Source organism: Sorghum bicolor, chromosome 6, assembly GCF_000003195.3.
Source record: "Sorghum bicolor cultivar BTx623 chromosome 6, Sorghum_bicolor_NCBIv3, whole genome shotgun sequence".
NCBI lineage: Eukaryota > Viridiplantae > Streptophyta > Magnoliopsida > Poales > Poaceae > Sorghum > Sorghum bicolor.
The window spans coordinates 56,695,996-56,714,508 of record NC_012875.2 but is presented as its reverse complement, the minus strand read 5'-3'; the positions used below and the strand labels follow the sequence as shown (position 1 = coordinate 56,714,508).

Below are 18,513 nucleotides of genomic sequence, written 5' to 3'. Positions count from 1 at the left end.
GACTCTTTTGCCGAGTGTAAATGTGGCTTTACCGAGTGTTCTAAATAGCATACACACCTTATCTTTATAAGCATCTCTGAAGAATAAATTTAATTGATACATCTGGATATTACTGGTATCTCATGGTTGATGAAGAAGCGTTTATTACTTAAAATATATCGTCATTAGATGCCATAGCGTCTCATTTGACTTCTGCTTGCAATTCTTGAGGTCCTAGGGCCACGTGTAATAAGTCCCTTGAGTCCAAAATCGGGTTGATGTCTCGTATGGGTGTAAATGCGATTTTTTTTTGGGGAAAAAAAGGTGTTAAATTAAGAAAAAAATTCAGGAATTGGACACGGAAAAGGTTGGGCTAGCTTGGGCCTATTTATTTATGCGCTCGCCGGTGGAGGTGGGCTACTGATCGGCGGCGCCGCGGCGGCGGAAGCGAGGAATCCAATCGATCGTCGTTAGCGGCGGCGTCGATGGAGATAGGCATGGGATCTATGCGAGCAGCGCCGAAAAAGTTGAGGACAAAAGCGGAGGTGAGGGTGCGTACGGTGCCGGAAGTCGAAGGGTGGGAGAGCCTGTCGCATAAGAGGTGGCTGGCGCAAGGGGGTTTACGAGAAGAAGAAGAAGTAGAGGAAGTGGGCGAGATCGACGACTACTTCGGCGTCGAGGCTAGCGAGTTTAGGGATACATGGAACCAGCGATATTCGAGCTACTGCGGTTCCTTCGAAGACACTAGTAAGTTGTTTTTTCGCTCTTCCAAATCCATGGAACCTCTCTTTAATTTTCAATTGGAACCTCTCTTTAATTTGCAATTGGTACCTCGATCCTACTGCTTTTGGCCCGCCGGTAGCCTGTTCCTATCCTGAAGTCGTTTTCTACTATCCCTCAACAATTCAAGATGATCATAATGTTATGTTATGTTTGCTATATCTCGGCTTGAATTGATGCAGTCTTAACTGGGGGCTGTTGTTCAATGTTGGCCTTTTGCCCTAGCTAGCTAGGTCGTTTAGGTCGTTTTGCCCAGCAAGGTTAACAATGTTTGGCTCCATGCCAGACATATCAAGTTTCCTAAAGGATCCAATCACATATTCTGTCTTTCATATGTGCTAGCATGGATGGATCACAACTTCACCAATATATAAACTTAATACTGACAGAGTAGTCAAGATGCCATCTTTATCTTTGTATGTGCATTCATTATTGTCGCTGATTGATAGACTCCATAATAACTTACTCTAAATTAATCTACTTGCAGCAAAGATCCTAAACAAGCGTTTCACGTTCGAGAAGCCTCATCGTTGTGGTGGCCCACAAGATACCCTGCAGGTCTTTTCACTCAAAATCGCAAAACTGAGAGTGGGTTTACAATGGCCGCTCCAGGTGTTTGGGATGGTTGCCATACGTGACTGCATCGATCAGAATCGCAATATCATCTTTGACCGCCCAAGACACCACTGCCAAATCATTACCCGAGAGGTTCGTATTATTTCTTACTAGCTAGTCATTCAATTCCTTGATTGATGCTTCTTGTTGTGCTGCATGATGAAGCAGTCATATTTTAATTTCTTCACCAACTCTCCTGTTGGCTGTAAGTACTGTTGTCTGTTATTACCATGGCGGGTGTGGCATGTTTCACAATGTTGTCTCCATGTCTGTAGTTCCTTTTTTTTTTCTGTTTTTTTTATATAATTTATTTATGTACTCCATCCATTATAAATTGGAAGTCGTTTTTCTATGTATGTCAAAATGATTTACAATTTGGAATGGAGGGATTGCTGATTACTGAATCTGTCATGTTTGGTACTTTGATAATTTGTTTTCCCACACAACGGGAAACCTGAATTTCATCATTACTTAAAGCAACGAAATTGCAGACACAATGAGTTCAAAGTCCGCATGGGTCAACCAAGAATTTTCAAAACAGAAGGTTTGACAATATATGTGAGAGAAGCAAAAACTATTTACTAATCAAACTGGCACACTCTTGTTAGATTGAACTAATTACTTCCTTTTTACACATTGGAGTTATTACATAATATAGGGAGCACATGCATGTTGTGTTAGGACTTAGGGATATGGTGAGTGCCCGGAGGTTGTCCTGCGAACTTGTACATGACTCTGGCTCACTCTCCTCCCTCTGTTATTATAAGCTAATAAAATAGCATACCTGAGTTTTTGGAATGTATTAGTTGTGTTTGAAAAGGTACCAATACGGAATCATTGGGGATTTCTAGATATAGTACGCCTGGACAATTAGAATTAAGAAAATTTTGTTGTTATTGTCGAAAGCATAACTCATTACGAAATAAAGAAATAGGAGCATTTTATGTTTGATTTTTCTAAAAAACAGAAAGAGTAAGAACTCCTTATTAAATATATAGAACATAGATAGAATTCAAAATACAAATCAACTAATCTGATTTTAGGTAGATATTATTTCATATTTATAGAGGGTTTTTATTTTTATATATTTTGTTTTTTATATTTTTATATAGTATATTAATCAAATAATACATGGACCAAAGAAAGATTACTTCTTCTGGTTCTAGATCAAAAATTAATCATGGCTGATATCTTCTGAGTTGTCTTGAAAACAATACATGCATGATTACACAGCAAATGTGCTGTTTTTTTTATGTCAATCAATGATGCACGGAACAAATGTTCTGTATCAGCTTTTTCTGTTGTTTACTTTGAGTTTACAATTTTGGTTTGCAATGCTCCGTATTGTTTTATTATTAGGTTCACTTCAATTTACTTAACATAATTTGGTGGTGTTGCATATAGGATCCATATTTGAAACTGACAGGCCCTACACGTGCTGTTGTGGTGTTGGACCCTGCGACCTTTGAGGTTGATCTGAAAGTTAAGGGCACTACTGAGTCTGAGGATCAATGGTTGAGCTTTCTAGCTGTAGATTACCACCACTTTCCTCTGCTTAACTCGCATCTTTTTGGAAGGGAGTATGCTAGCAAGCTTAGCGAATTGCAGTTTCATCTTGGCTCTATTATTAGTTCAGTGGAGGCAACAATCGATGTGCAAATCACTAGTGGATCATGGCCACATGGTTTACGTGCCCAGTTCACTGCCGGTACTGCCAGCATACCTGGTGCAAAAGTCATCTTACTAGATTCTGGTGATGAAGGGCCACTTGTTGGAGATGGAAGTATCAAGCTTTCACGTTGTGTTGCATCTGTTGAAGTTGGGGGCGAGCTGAATGTTTGTGTGAAGGCATTTCTAGGTGATGAGATTGTGGTAAACAAAGTGAAGGTTTTTAAGCCTAAGACAGCTGGTGTAAGCGAGGACAGTCTTGTCGTTGACTTCAACCGAGAGATTTCCATGGCAAAGACTAAGACAGCTGGTGAAGGCGACATCTCTCCTGGGGTTGGCTTAAATCATGGGCTTGGCTGCTGCAAATTTGGTTTTATTATCTCCTGGTCGGTTATTTCGTATTTTAGGTAGTTTTCTTTAATGTATTTGATATTTGTTGTTAACTCATGATGTGTGTTAGAAACATATGAACTCGTCAGTCGTCACTGTGATTGTCGTTTCTGGAACTCATGATGTGTTAACTCAAAATTTTTTCCTTTTCGTGAACTAAACAAGGCCTACGGAATCTATTCCATCAATTTCTGTTCCCGGCTACAGTCTCATGATAATATTCTAAGTTATGTATCACATCATGCCAGCCCCCTGCTTTATATAGATCGCAGTTAAGTTATTGCTAGCGAGTGAGGGCATATAGTGTTAGGTACAGTGTTCAATCTCAATTCATTCTCAGTCAACATAATGAAATTCTATTTTTCTCCTATCTTGTTGATGCATACTGTTCGCTGATCTAAAAAGTCATGGCTGAAAATACTATTCGTTGATTTATTATGAGAGAAAAACACTGTTGGCTGGCAGAAAAAGTACGGCAAGCGAACGTGTTTAGGAAAAAAATGCATATTTTAACTGATGTAATAATGAAAATATCTTGCGAATCGTTTCCAGTATCTAACAGGAAATATAGGTCGTGTTTGGTTCGTTGCTGGTCACAGCCTGGCTCGCATGCCGCAGCCAGGCCTAATGTGGCCAGACTCATCACATGTCGGGATTCGTTTGGTTCTTGTTCCCATGCATGCAGGCCCGCTTCATCCGCTGCCACTATCGGAATCTGGCTCTTTGCCGAGTGTGTAGTGGTTTGCCGAGTGTTTTTTTTCGGGCACTCGGCAAAGAGCTTCTTTGCCGAGTGCTAAAGAAAAAACGCTCGGCAAAGACCTTCTTTGCCGAGTGTTTTTTTTTACACTCGGCAAAGAACCCTCTTTGCCCTTCTTTTGCCGAGTGTTTTTTTTTACACTCGGCAAAGAACCCTCTTTGCCGAGTGTTTTTTTTATACTCGGCAAAGACCCTCTTTGCCGAGTGCAAAAAAAGAAACACTCGGCAAAGAAAAATTCAAATCAAAATTTGAAGCCCTAAACAAATTCAAATCAAAAAGTTTTGAACTACAAAGTTGTATAACTTCTCAAGATCTGTAATCTTTATTTGGGCCATTTCCTCATTTGGTAAAGTGAAAATAAATTTGTTCACAAATTTTATCTCTCTCTCTCTTAGTTCCTAGAACTACAAGAGAGATATATAAGATTTGTGAAAAATATTAGAATTAGCATGACAGATGAGCAAATGATCAAACAACCAAAATAAACTTTATAGATTTTGACAAGTTATGAAATTTTATAGTTGACAATTTTTTCATTTGAGTTTACCTTATCAATTTAAAACTGCGTCTTTATTTGAAAATTTTTAATTTTGATTTTCTGAAATTATCTCGGATGAAAAAACTGACTAAATAAACTTTGTAGGTCTTGAAAAGTTATGAAACTTTGTAGTTGATAACTTTTTGATTTGAAATCATGTTGTCATGCAAAAACTACGTTTAAATTTCTCAAATTTGAAATTCAAATTTTGTAAACGACCTTGGATGGAGAAACTTTCTAAATGAAAATTATAGATCTCAAAAAGTTATGAAACTTTGTAGTTGACAACTTTTTGATTTGAAATCGTTTAGAGACTCAAATAATCAATTTACATATGATTTAGTATCATATATGAGGAACCAAAACGTAATGTAATCACAACTGACGGTGTAGTGCAGTGGTGAAGGAGGGAGCACCTTGAGATCAAGGTCGCGGGTTTGAATCCTGCTCGCGCCCTATTTGTGGATTTTGTAGAAAAAAGCTAAGAAAAACCTAGAGGGCACCGCTAGTGGGTGCTAGTTGATGGGCAGCCCTTCCAAAAAAATTTTTTTCCTATTTTTTCAGCTTTTTTTATTTTTTTTCTTTGCCGAGTGTCGGCACTCGGCAAAGCCTTTGCTGAGTGCCCGATAAAAAACACTCGGCAAAGACCTCTTTGCCGACCAGAATTTTGCCGTGTGCTCTTTGCCGAGTGTGGCACTCGGCAAAGGCTTTGCCGAATGTATTTAGGCCTTTGCCGAGTGTTTTTGACACTCGGCAAAGCGTCTGTCTCCCGTAGTGTGCAGCCTAGCTGGAAGGGTCAACCAGGAAACCAAACATGCGGGTGCCTATATCTGGAGGGCCTGGTTCAAGCTGACCAGGCAACCAAAGCGCCCATAGTATCTTTCATTTCTCTGTGTTCGTGGAGTCGTCTCCCTTAAGGCCTCCAGTTGCATCGCGCCGGGTTTCTAAAACGTTGTTTGTTGGATGCTCAAGTGCACGAGACCTCAGTGGTGTGCATTGCACAAGGCTAGGTTCATCTCAAATGTCTTCTGCTCAACAAGTCCATGATCTGAAACTTCATTCTTTTGCGCACGGTGAAGGGTACCGACGTACCATATAAGTCCTGGAGCAAACCCCCGTACGGGTCTGTTTGGCAGCTGTGTAATGTTATTCACTAGCAATTGGCTTCCCAATGTTATATCTTGTGCACTATAATACAGTCCCTGATCTGAAACTTGATCCTTTTGTTGCACTGGAAGGTTAGCAGATGGGTGTAATGTTGCTTGTTGCACAATAGCTAGAAGAGAATACGCCAACACCAGCACGAAAAAAAAGTGACGGTACATTCAGCTAATGTCACTCCAACTACTCCACAAACTAATACGAGATTCACATTGTACAGAGAGCTTCAAGACAGAAGCTGTTGGATCGCCTCCTTTTGCTCACCTGTTAGACTAGTGGGGAACTCGATCTGAAACTTGATCCTCAAGTTCCCCTTTCTAGACGGCTCGCTTGTGATTGGCATACCTTCACCCTGCACAACCTCCTCATAAGTAGGATTGACAACTGACTTCACAGGAATTGTCAGGGTTCGTTCATCCAGGGTCGTCACTTGGACTGTGCAGCCTGTCAATGCCTCTACTAGAGAGATCTTATGAGTGTAGATAAGGTCGTTCCCATCTCTCTTGAATCTGGGGTGCGCCTGTTCTTTTATTATGAAAATTAGATCTGATGGTATAGCATTACGAGCCTCGTTGCCTTTATCAAGAAGGGTGATCGTTGTACCCTTCTTCCATCCAGGCTTGATATATATCACCAGGATCTCCTCACGATCTATTGGTTTCCTGCACACAAACATGAAATGTATTCTCAAAACAAGCTAGATAGAAAAATAATGAGATTGCCTATTCTGGACAACTAAAAAGCTTTGACCATTTCAAGTTTCAACCTACTCGAACCTAGCAACTTGGTATGATAATTTAATGCTTAATCTTATCCATCCAGTACAGTTTCAGAACTAAACACTCATCAATCACATAAACAAGCATGTGCCAAACAAATTGACTACGCAGAAATCAGTTGCATGTACCCACACTGTGAGACCATAAATGCCTCTGATAAATTCTCACTGGGTTTAGGTGCACATGTACATGGGTGGTGATGGTAAGTGTTGTGTGCTTACACGCGTGTGTATGCCTCATACACAATTACTGTCATAATAAGACATAAGACGGATTAAACCACTATTGTATCGTTCTTGCCTTATCTCCTCTAGTCCTCTTTCATTGTGCATCCGTATCAAGTTTTTCTCTCTTGTCAATCTCATGCCCTAAAATTCTAATGTTCAAGCACAATGTGCCAACCAAAGTCAGAAGATGCAATAACAAAAAACACGACCTAGCACAAAAAGTCTCTACTAATCCCTACAAAACCCCCCTCACGGACCTGCTGAATCATCAAGGCTGGAACAAGAAGAACAGAATGCTAGAACCTGTGGTCAGTCTGTACTCTGCAGGAAACAATTTGGGCAAGAAATCAGCGGTCTCACCCGTCGGCGTCAAGCACATCCCTGGAGATCTTCGTCTTCTTAGTGGTCCCATTGTACAGGTCCTCCAAGGTGCAAGCCAGCGGCCGCTCGATCCGCGGCGCCTTCCTCTGCACCGGCGCGCTCGACGCCTCCCCTGCCCCAGCGGCGCCGCCGAACATCGGAAACCCGGGGGGAACGCCGCCGCCGAATTTCTCGGAGAAGATCTCCTTGGCGCTCCTCGTGTTGAACTGTTGAAGCGAAACCCGTGGCGCCGTGCGTGCAGTCCGCCCTAGGCCTCATCAGATTTAAATAGGCCTAAGTTTAGTACTAGTATATATACTAGAGTCTCCTAGGAACAAAAACAGAGGCCTGTTTGGTTTTATAGACAAGAGACTACTTTCTAGTCCCTTAGAGCATCTCTGAATTTGATAAAATAATTTTCTATCTTAATATTTTAGTATATATACATCACAGGTGACATATCTGAATTCATGCATGCACGACATCAACGAGATGTGAATCGGTTGAACCGAAGTAACCATTGCACTGGTCCGTTAATCACTCACGGGATGATCTCCAACTTCCTGCAGAAAGTAGGATGAATGCTTAATTTAGCAATAGGGCAGTGAGGGTATATCCTATCAAACAAATTGAAAGGTAACACCGTAAGAAGATCAGGCCTTGTTTAGTTCCGAAAAGTGAAAAGTTTTCGGTATTGTAGCACTTTCGTTTGTTTGTGACAAATATTATCCAATCATGGACTAACTAGGATCAAAAGATTCGACTCGTGATTTACAGATAAACTGTGTAATTAGTTTTTGTTTTCGTCTATATTTAATGTTTCATGCATGTGCCACAAGATTCGATGTGACGGGGAATCTTGAAAACTTTTTGGTTTTCATGGTGAAAACAAGGCCTATGATAGTGCATACCTGAAAAGCACAAAAAAAGGCTCACGGTACAGCTTTGTTGTACAGGAGGAAATGCGTGTCCAACAGAGACATCCAGCAGCCAGTTCAACGATGATAATTATAAATTTGGACCCTTAGCTTCCCTGTTGCTAGCATCCTGCACTGCTCCTGAAGCTCCACACTGCAGTCGTTGATCTCCAGCACTTCCAGCGATGGTGGAAGGCCCTTTTCAGGCAGCCTTGAGATGCGTGGACAACCCCTGACGTCTAGCCTTTTGAGGGAATGAAGACTGTGCAGCACAGCAGGGAATTCTTCAAGATCCAGAAACCCCAAAATTGCAAGACCCTGCAGAGACGTGAGAAGCTGAAGCGCCTTTTCTTGTTCATCCGTGAAGCGGACACTGTTTCTGTTTGAATCATAAGTTACTCTTAGGTGACGGAGAGAGGTGAGGTGTTTGAAGAAAGGCGTGGCGAGGGCAAATAAGTCATCGACATATAGCCTCTCCAGTCGGGGGAATATACTAAAACCTTCAGGCTGTCGTGACAAAAGCTCCAGCAACGGGGCTACGCTGCAGCACTCGTATATTGCCAAATCAGCAAGGTTCCCGAATGATGCCAAGGTTTCCAGTGAAGTGAGCCAGTCACAACTATAGACTGTCAAGTCTTCCAATGCTGTGAGTGCACCGAGCTGTAGGGAAGACAAGTTTTGGCTGTCACAGAAACACACTTCTAGTTTGGGGAGGGTGCCTTGCAGAGTTGTGAGGGAACCACAATCCTGAATCTGCAGGTTTCTCAGTGCTGCGAGGGAACCCAGCTGCAAAGATGTCAGGTTCGGACTGTCCTCTACCACCAGCGTGAAGAGGAACGTCCCATGGGCCAGCAAATAGGGTGCCAAGCCATCCTGGAGATGTCTGATGTAAAGTTTCTCAAGCAACGGAGGAAGCAGACGGGTGTGACCACTTCCCTGTTGCACGTCTTGACACCTTCGAACCCATGAAGCAGATAGTTCAGGATTCATCTTAATTGACAAGACTCGGAGGGAACTCAGATACTGCATGCCCTCCAATGCCACCTGTCGACAACTCTGGATCTGGAGCTCCTGCAAAGCCGTGCAACAGGGAGCCGTAGAGACTGCAAGTCTGGGCTCTCACGCACTGACAGAAATCCGAGAGAGCTCCGGTTCTCTGGAAAGTAAGGCTGCAGTCTTTTTGGGAGAAACTCGATACAAAGATATGACACAGATGGTGGAACGGAAAACCTCTCATTGGCAGAAGAAATCAGCATAGGGCAACCTGTAATGATTAGCTCCGTGAGGGAGGTGAACCCTCTAAACCCCTCCCTGCTGCTGCTACATAACTGCATTTCTGGGCACCTCTGAATATGAAACTTCTCCAGTGTTGAAAGGACATTGAGTGGAATGTGCAAGAGGAACTCATCTTGGGCTAAGCTTGTTGGTAAGACTGCTTGACATGCCAGATTGCCACTCTCCGCCTCTTGTCTGGGATGATGGATTGATATGGATTTCATCTGGGGACAGTCCTCTATATCCAGTTCCTCAAGGGACTGCATATGAGGCAGCATTTCAGTTAGCCACCTGCCTGCTATACCACCACACGATTCGATTCTCAGATGTGTGAGTCGTGGAAAGGCAGGATGATCTGTACCTTTCCAGGATTCAGAGTCAGCATTAGGCACAATACATGATGATACCCGATTACCACAACTGACGATTGCCATCTTTCTTAAATTGAGGAGCTGCCTCAAGCCTTCAGATGAAAGAAACACCAGATTTGGACAGCGCTCTATGTGCAGTGATGTCACGTCTGTTAGATTTCGGAACTCCAAAACTTTGGCATTAAGCACTCTCAATTCCTTTGAGGACATGACCGACAAATCATTTGAATTCATTCTCTCTAGTGCTGGATATATTAGAAGCGCTTGAACTGATACTTGAGTATTTTCAGCGGGCGGCAGGGGATGTGACAACATCAGACGAGGACATCCATGTATCTTTAGCACACGAAGACCAGATAGCCATTTGTTTCGCTCGGCTTCAACATATGAAAAAAAAATCAAGGTTGTAATATACTGAGTGAACTAAAAATTACTAGAGGTAAGAACAGATACCATCTTCTACTGAAAAAGAGAAACAAGTTCAAGTTATTAGTTGTTTGCTATATTAATGAATGATCGAGGTGCCTCTTACCTGAACATAAAGCTGCATCTCCTAGACTCTGCAAGCCTTGATACCTTTTTTAGTTGTGATTAAAGAAGAGGAAAATCTATGAAGGGAAGGTAACATTTGCATGTGTGCAAACTGCTAAATTGAGAGCTCACATCACATTAATGTACAGAACAAATAGCTTCCTTAAAAAACATACAAATCTGAAAACCTAACTAAAACTGATGTTTTATTTTATTAAGCAACAACAACACTAAATAAACGACCCACCAAAAAGAAACACCCCAGAGAGTAAGAGAGACATAGCTGCACACCCTTACCTGAACCAGTGTCTTTCAGGCTCAGCATCTGAGATCTTTGTTGAACTTCAGAAGAGCATAAATTCTGAATTTCAAATGGAGTAAAGACCTTCAGTTCATTGCAGTTTTCAATTATCAGTACCCGTAGATAAAAATCCAATTCCCTCGTACAAGTGGCCATACATTTTTCTAATCTTGGTAATCCAGATAGCACCAACTCCTCTAAACAAGGAATTCGTACTTCTTGTACATGACAAATATTAATCAACTTAAGCTTCCTAAGGAACCAAAACTTTTCGAGCCAACTTGGAGATACAGAACCACTGTAACCACTTATCTTGAGATGTTTAAGGTTTTGATGAGGTTTAAGAACCTCAAGAACCTCAGTTGTTGCCTCTGTTGAAGTTTCCGAACTAGTGCTATCAGAATCCCACAACAAGCACAGTTCCTCTAGCTGTCCTTTATCTATAAGTCTTGCTTCACTAGCCTCTTGTTTGCTTCTTACATTTTCAATTTGATAAATTCCAAGCTGTACAAGCTGATTCATGAACTTAAGCTGTCTTATATCAAACCCACTAGCTTTTTGAATCTTGAATACAGGAAGCTCTTGAAGAGCGGTCACATTGCCAATGCTAGCAATGGTTGACAGTGCTTCCCCTGCCCCAACAAGATGCTGCAAGCTGACAAGGTTACTCATATCACTGGGAAGAGTTAGACCTACGTAGGGGTCAACATCTAATACTTCAAGATGGAAAAAATTGGTCAAAGCTTGTGGAAGAACTCCATTTGGAGAGCCAATGCGATCCACCTCTACATAACGAATATGTGTGCAATTCACCAAACTACTGATGAAACAATCAAAATGGGCCTCAGTTGCAGAGACTTGCATCAAACGTAAATTTTCCGCTTTTTTAAACATATGCTGGAAGGATGTGAAAAAAGAGAGGTGATAACCACCAATTAAAATCAAGGATCTCAGCTTTCTCACAGATGTAAGTTGCAGCAAAATTTTCTCTAGACTGCCACATTTAGGCTCATAATCTGCAGAAAAGCCAGTGAATATTGACAGATGGCGCGTAGTTGGCAAGATTTCTTTATGTTTTGTGCCATCAATAGTCGCAAAGTCAGTTCTTGAAACCTCCCATGCTAAATCATGCATAAGATCGTGCATGACAAAGTGATTCGAATAATTCCTGCCCCTTCCAACCAGCTTGATGAAACCTAAGTTCACCAAGAAACCTGAGTTCACTAAATCAGCCAAATAAGCATTTCCTATATCCTCTAGTTTTTTACCAGTGTGGTTACCATGCACAAATCCTTGTGAGATCCACATTCTGACTAACTTCACTGCATCAAAGAGATAGTTCTTGGGGAATAGACAACAATACCTAAAGCACTGCTGTAAGGAGTCCGGCAGGTAATCATAACTGAGCTTCAATGCAGGCATAATGCCTTCCATATCCTGTAGGGATTTCAATTCTTCATTGTTTAGTATGTTAGTCCAATTATCGATGCTAATATTCTTTCTTAACAGAGCACCAACAGTTTTTACTGCTAATGGGTTTCCCCTCAGCTTTTTAGTTATTTGCTTCCCAATAGTGCACAAACTTGGATGTTCTTCATATTTCTCATCACCAAACGCACATGATATAAACATTTGCCATAAATCACACCCTTCCAAAGCACTTAACTTGACTGGTTCAACTGTCTGTGTCATTTCTGCAACAGATACTTTCCGAGTTGTCACAAGTATCATATTACCTGTTGTCTGAATTCGTTTTAAAGGAGCTAACAGTTTTTCCCAACAGCCCTGCTTCATATCATCCCAGACATCATCCAAGACAATTAGAAACCTCTTGGATTCCATGCATTTAACTAGGTCCTCCTGAAGCCCATCCAAGTTGTCTGTTTCTGGTACCCTTGTTTCTGAGACACGGTCTAATATCTCCCTTGTCACCCTACGCACGTCAAAGTTATCAGAAACACAGACCCATATCTTGTTCTGAAAGTGACTTTCTACATTAGGATCGTTGTACACAAGCTGGGCCAGAGTTGTCTTCCCAATCCCTCCCATGCCTACAACTGGTAGGACAGTTATGCTGGATCTGCTCCTTGCAATCAACTCAAGGATGGATTTCACCTCTGCATCCCTCCCATACACTTTACGCTCAACAAGAAACGATGATGTTACACGTGTGCTCTGACTCAGATTTGAAGCTACAGGGAGGTTCGATCCATCTATTTTCAGAGTGTCACTGACATCACGCGCAAGGTCTCCTAGTTTACCACTGATATCTTTAATCCTTCGAGAAAACTCACTCTGGTTGAGGTGTGTGCAGGCAGCAATGGTTTGGTCATCGTCTCTTTTCCGTTTACCCCTAGAGCCACCCATGGAGATAGAGTTACTCAAATTTCTTATGAAGGTGCTTCCATGCTGTTGAATGGAACATGAAGACCACGTCGATGAAGTTGCAGCATTGCATGCAGTAGTTGTACTAGTACCACCCCTAGTATTGCCTGCGAGAAGGTGGAAGGGATAAACAGGAGCATTAGCAAGGTTAGGAAATGTAAACTAAGATAGACCAATCTTACAGTGCTCAGTCGTGAAGCAAACAAGATACACAATTAACTAGTCCCTGTTGTAGGATTATATATAACACACGTACCACTCTGGACCTGCTCTTTTAGGCGATAGTAGTCAAGGTCATCCATCACGTCCTCAGCGTCATACAACAGCTCCTTGAGATCAGCCAGGGATTGAGCCAGCGGCTCGTTCTCGATCCTCCTCCCTTTGGCAGCAGCAACCACCATCTGGACATATCTCATGTCCGACTTGAGCTTGTCCACATCATCGGCGAGGCCAATTCTTTCAGTCCATGCCTCCAGCTTCTCAGTAAAGAGGTTCCCCAGGATACCCTGCACCAGCCATCCGATGGCTGCATCCACCATGGCTCCCACCGCCGGCATCATCTCGTGACTGAACTGAGTCAGCTCTAGGCAGTGGCCGTTGTTGCACGATGCAGGAAGAAACAGGATGAATGGTGAGGGGGGGAAATGAGGCGTGGAGATGGAATTGGGGTGGCTGGGAGAGGAAATTAAAGGGGATTCAAAGGTGGTACTAGGAAGTTGAGAGGAAAACGAGCAGGTCATTAGCGTTGGAACCACCAAGAAAAAAAGGAGGGAGAGGTCGTAATTAAGTTATGCTGGCTACAGCATACCACCAAATAGTTGATATGTTCAAAGTGGAAGACTTTTAAGAAACGAATTCAAAGTGGAAGACTTGTAATAAGTTGTAAACCACCAAAGACTCACGTCCCACACAGCCCAACAACGAAAGTTGATCGGATTGGAGATGAAGTGGGAGAATATTTACAGGTCGGCAGGAGTATATCTTTTCTGCATTAACTCTTAAGGCCTTGTTTGGATGTAGTCGTATTCACATCAATCCACATGTGTTGAGGTGGATTGGAGTGGAACTTGAACTAAATTCCACTCCAATCCACACCAACACACATGGATTGAAGTAAATACGACAACATCCAAACAAGGCCTAAAGTGACAAGCAGCCAAGTTGTGATTCCTTTTGGCTAGCTAACTGAGTGCTTTGAATTCCTGAACGTATATTGTACAGGTAAAAAAACACCTGAGGCGTGAAGAACTTACTTGCTTGAGTAAACAGGCTTTGGATGGGGCGGAGCCGATGGTCCGTTGCCGGTACTGCTGGTGTGTCGCTTCACTCTGAGGCTGCACTACACAAGCAGCAGCGTGTCAATCCAGTCCATCGTTGGTGAAAAAAAAAACTCTGGCAGTACGTAGCAGTAGCACCTTGACCGGTAGTAGAGTGGAGTGCGCGTGGTAGAAGTGTAGAACCGTTGACCGGTAGACGACACGCTGCTCTGCTTCGGGTGTGGCATTTCCTCGAACATGCCAAGGGCGCGCCGCCGCCGCGCCATGGTGGTGGGATTGGGACCGCCACTGCTCGAGTTCGATAGGCAAATGCGGGCTGCGAAAGTGCGACGCATGAACGCGGCAGGTGTCGTTCCGAGTCCGAGCGGACGGCCTACGCATTTATCCCGGCACTTGATGCCAACAAGGCAACAACGCGAGAAAACGGCTCGTCGCTCGGGCACTCGGTAGAGCTTGTTCACTCGGTGCTCATCAGGGATGAAAACAAAAATGGTAATCTTCGATTTTCGGAAATCATTTTCGAGTTTTTTTTTTATGTTTAGTCCTAAACAAAAACGATAACGGTAAACAAAAAAAATGAAAACAATAATTGTAAAAATGATTAAAAACAAAAGCGAAAATGATTTTACCCTCTTCCGATTGTTTTTGAAGATTCTTGTATTTAACTGGTAATTTACCGTTGATAGCTACCGATTCAAATGCCTTTAGTTAATGACATGTCTGACATTTATTTTTAGAAAGTCTACAGGCTACAGCCTCCACTGAAGAAGGAACTTTAATAATTTATGTTTTGATCACTATGCTATATCGAGTCAACTACCGATTCAAAAGTATCTCTCTTGCGTAGCTAATTTTGCTCTAGTAATCTTGTTAGTTACATTGTGTAGTTAAGTAATTTGTGCTCTCTAATTTGGCTTGTGTAGCCTTGTTATTGAATATTGCTAGTGAGCTTTGGTGGCTTTATGCTTTTGCTTACTAGATTGTGTAGGAGCTTCCCAAGTGCTTAAAGTACTAGTTGTATAGGCTTGTGTGATCTTGCTTCTAGAATTAGTTAGGTAAGCTCTAACTAGCCCGACACATTTGTTGCCTAATTAGGATCTTTATAAGATGCTTTACAACTTAGATCGAGGGGTGTAATCTTGGCTAGACTGATGGTTTTAATTCTATATTTATTTTGATTAGTCGCCATGTTTTATTTTAGAAAGGACTATTTACCTCGCTCTAGTCCACCATCTCGACCCTATAACACTCCTTCTCCACCCCAGTAGTATAAGAGCCACTTATGTTGCCAATGGGTTCCCATTTAATTAACTTCTCTACTATTTTGTGATTCTGATTTACTTTATATTTCTAATTGCCTAAAGCATATGCTTTGCATATAATAACAAAAAAACATTATGATGGACACAAGATGAGTCTCTCACTCACAAACACTATTAGAACATAGTGCTTTGCATATAATAACAAAAAAACATTATGATGGACACAAGATGAGTCTCTCACTCACAAACACTATTAGAACATAGTGTAGGCTAAAGGAGGGCATGCGCCCTCATCCTCAAATTGAAAACTCACACAATAAGAATGCTCAAAATTAAAACACTCAGGTGTCTTGTCACCAATGACTTATTTGTTATACTTGTTGGAACATTTGTCTTTGATGCAATCATGTGCGCTTAAAACAATGTTGTTATATATTCTCCTTCTTTTTCTGACAACCTGTTATCAATTTCAATTTTCAAGATTGGCACTTCTTGTTGCACCATCAGCACTAGCTATTCTAAAGAAAAGAAGAGAGGATGTACTATTATAAAATATAGTATAACAAAGGGGACCTCTTAAATATGTGGAGAGAAATAAAAACTTAGCCACATTCTAGAATTTTTTAAGGATACTAGAATTGGTTTAATGTACGTGGACATATCTTTTGCTCAAACCTAAGTGACATATAGTAGTACATGACTTAGAGGATAAGAAATATGTCATAGAGATAACAGAGGATATCACTAGATTACAATCGTATTATACCATAAATACTAAATTAACCATCTACATAATGTTGTTTATGTCAATCTTGTTTTGGTAAAAGTTGAACAAGCTAAGGTTATTTCATCTCTTAGTGAGAACTTTGATTCTAGATAGTGAATGTAGAATCTGGATTCTAGCTAAAAATGTGAGGTGCTTAGATCATGTATTATTGCCTTTGCATAAGAACTCTCTCCAAGTAGCAGGGTTCGGCTAGATAGTTGGTTAGGACATTTGGTTAATTTGGTTTGATAGAATGTTATCAAGAATTTTGGTTTTGGCCACCAAATGTTAACCGAATTTGTTGCCAAAAACAAATAACCAACCAGAATCAGTTTCGGTTAATAAGTTAATTAACCACAAGACATATTGTACTTGTATAGAAGATAACGTAACAACATAATGGTATTGGAAAGTGTCTAACAAGAAATGCGTCATGTAAGAGAACAAAAGGAAAAACAACAAATAATGCTTCTAACAAATAAAATCTGATGGAAATATAATACGTTTATAAATATGTAAATGGGCACAATTTGGAATAATAGTTAGAAAACTTCGATTAAATAGTTTAATTGGTAAATGCCTTCGGCAAAGTCTTCATTGAATAGTTCATGTAGATTTCGATCGGCCAACTTTTTGAATTAAATTTGTTCACTTATTGATTTCTAAGAAAAATTTTGCGCACCCTTAAAAAAACAACCGCATCCTCTACACAAATCGTTCCGGCATATATGCACAGCCACGCCAGCTCGGTGAACTTAGGCCCCGTTTGGTTCCTTTAGCTACTTTTGGGTGACTAATAGAACTAAACTATTTTAGCTATTTTAAGTCAATGTGTTTGGAACTGTAGCTACTAAAGTGATTAAAGTTTAGCTAGCTAAAATTTAGTAAGGAGAACCAAACATAACCTTAGTCTTGTCTCTTCTCGTTCCACGTGAAATCTACATCAATCCATGTACGTGTCTTTGAGTGGATTGAGAAAGAGTTTAAATTTCACTTAACTCTCTCTAACACATGTATTAAGGTGGATACATATCCAAAGAAGACCTAAGAAAACATCAACGTGCGATGCGTAATTACACGAGAGTACTAGAGAGTACTGACTACTACTAAGACACGGGGAAGAAACGAACGGCCGGGTACGAACACGTCCTCTGAAGTCTGAACCTCAAATCGTTCCCGCGCTATCCGTGCTTCTTGCCTCTTCTCTCGGAGCAAAACCGGCACCTCCCTTGTGTATAAATAGGGGCGACCCCACTCCAGGCCAACCCCTCCCGTCTATTTTTATCACCGCTTCTCCTGCTGGTTCCGTCCGCCTTCTTTCCCGGCCTCCCGTCCCCGGCGGCCAGCCGGCCGTCCTGTTCGTCGTCAGCGGAGGGCTAAGCTCCCTCTCGGGCTCGGCCATGGCGACGCCGGTATCCTTCGTTCTCTTATACCCTGCCTGGCTGCTTCATTTGCTTCCATCTCCTCTCCTGTCTGGCGCGTACTCGATCGATCTATCCATATGCATGCATGCCGTTGCGTTGCGTTGCAGGACAAGGGGCAGGGGCGTCCGCTGCCCAAGTTTGGGGAGTGGGACGTGAAGAATCCCGCCACGTCCGAGGGCTTCACCGTCATATTCCAGAAAGCCCGCGACGGCAAGAAGACTACCGGCGGCCCCGGGAACGTCCGCGCAGGCATACCGCCGGCCTTCAGGAACGGCGATGGCGCCGACGACGGCGGGTACAGGCCTGACTTCAAATACGGCGACAGCAGCCAGCACACGCCGCCCAAACGCATCAAGGTACGTGTCTGTTTTTTTTTTTGGCACTGTTCACGTACGTACACAATGCTCACACCGTGGATCTTGCGGGTGCTGACACGTGGACGTGGACCTCTGGTGGATCGCAGAAGAAGTGGGCCTTCTGTGGCTGCTGATTCTTCATAGCTCGCTGCTGCTGCCGCTGACTCCAAAGGAGAATGATCGTGCCGCACCTGAAGCAATCCAGGATGGGAGCGCCGGGACAGACGGGAAAACATTTCAGCCATGCATGCTGTTTCGCCTTGCTTTTACCTTTTTGCTCGTTTCTACCGAGGAACAGTAGTTCCATCGGGATCGGAACGAGCTAGCAACATGGCTTGTAACTGAAACCTGCAAATGTTCTTGATGAAATGAAACCGTCGCGTCATTTGTTTCA

At 42.2% G+C, this 18,513-nt stretch overlaps 3 protein-coding genes across 5 annotated transcripts; 2 read left to right on the top strand and 1 right to left on the bottom strand.

Moving 5' to 3' along the window:
• LOC8066801 lies at nt 321-3,620 on the top strand. The gene is made up of 3 exons (XM_002448508.2): nt 321-726; nt 1,247-1,467; nt 2,779-3,620. The coding sequence occupies exons 1-3, from the start codon at nt 465-467 to the stop codon at nt 3,451-3,453; spliced, it is 1,158 nt and encodes a 385-aa protein (XP_002448553.1). The 5' UTR covers nt 321-464; the 3' UTR covers nt 3,454-3,620.
• LOC8074725 (putative disease resistance protein RGA4) lies at nt 7,611-14,740 on the bottom strand. Of its 2 annotated transcripts, XM_021462663.1 has the most exons (6): nt 14,450-14,740; nt 14,288-14,368; nt 13,291-13,617; nt 10,646-13,141; nt 8,166-10,194; nt 7,611-7,817 (listed from the first exon to the last, which is right to left on the bottom strand). In XM_021462663.1, exons 3-5 carry the CDS (start codon nt 13,592-13,594, stop codon nt 9,188-9,190), a joined length of 3,807 nt encoding a protein of 1,268 aa, XP_021318338.1. In that variant the 5' UTR covers nt 13,595-13,617; nt 14,288-14,368; nt 14,450-14,740; the 3' UTR covers nt 7,611-7,817; nt 8,166-9,187. The 2 variants fall into 2 exon arrangements, with proteins under 2 accessions (XP_021318338.1, XP_002447115.2); XM_002447070.2 differs by lacking the exons at nt 14,288-14,368; nt 14,450-14,740 and having other exon boundaries at nt 13,291-13,992.
• On the top strand, nt 17,613-18,513 carry LOC8074724. Of its 2 annotated transcripts, none has more exons than XM_002448507.2 (3): nt 17,613-17,751; nt 17,871-18,119; nt 18,227-18,513. In XM_002448507.2, exons 1-3 carry the CDS (start codon nt 17,740-17,742, stop codon nt 18,251-18,253), a joined length of 288 nt encoding a protein of 95 aa, XP_002448552.1. In that variant the 5' UTR covers nt 17,613-17,739; the 3' UTR covers nt 18,254-18,513. The 2 variants fall into 2 exon arrangements, with proteins under 2 accessions (XP_002448552.1, XP_021318523.1); XM_021462848.1 differs by having other exon boundaries at nt 17,614-17,751; nt 18,189-18,513.

Bases quoted from the DNA above. Each gene is read 5' to 3' on its own strand.
- LOC8066801 (XM_002448508.2), top strand. From the start codon at position 465: ATGGAGATAGGCATGGGATCTATGCGAGCAGCGCCGAAAAAGTTGAGG. The intron at 727-1,246 runs GTAAGTTGTTTT...ATCTACTTGCAG, and splicing joins CGGTTCCTTCGAAGACACTA to CAAAGATCCTAAACAAGCGT. The intron at 1,468-2,778 runs GTTCGTATTATT...TGTTGCATATAG, and splicing joins GCCAAATCATTACCCGAGAG to GATCCATATTTGAAACTGAC.
- LOC8074725 (XM_002447070.2), bottom strand. From the start codon at position 13,774: ATGACCTGCTCGTTTTCCTCTCAACTTCCTAGTACCACCTTTGAATCC. The intron at 13,142-13,290 runs GTACGTGTGTTA...ACCTTCTCGCAG, and splicing joins AAAAGAGCAGGTCCAGAGTG to GCAATACTAGGGGTGGTACT. The intron at 10,195-10,645 runs GTAAGGGTGTGC...CATATGTTGAAG, and splicing joins CCTGAAAGACACTGGTTCAG to CCGAGCGAAACAAATGGCTA.
- LOC8074724 (XM_021462848.1), top strand. The intron at 18,120-18,188 runs GTACGTGTCTGT...TGGATCTTGCGG, and splicing joins CGCCGCCCAAACGCATCAAG to GTGCTGACACGTGGACGTGG.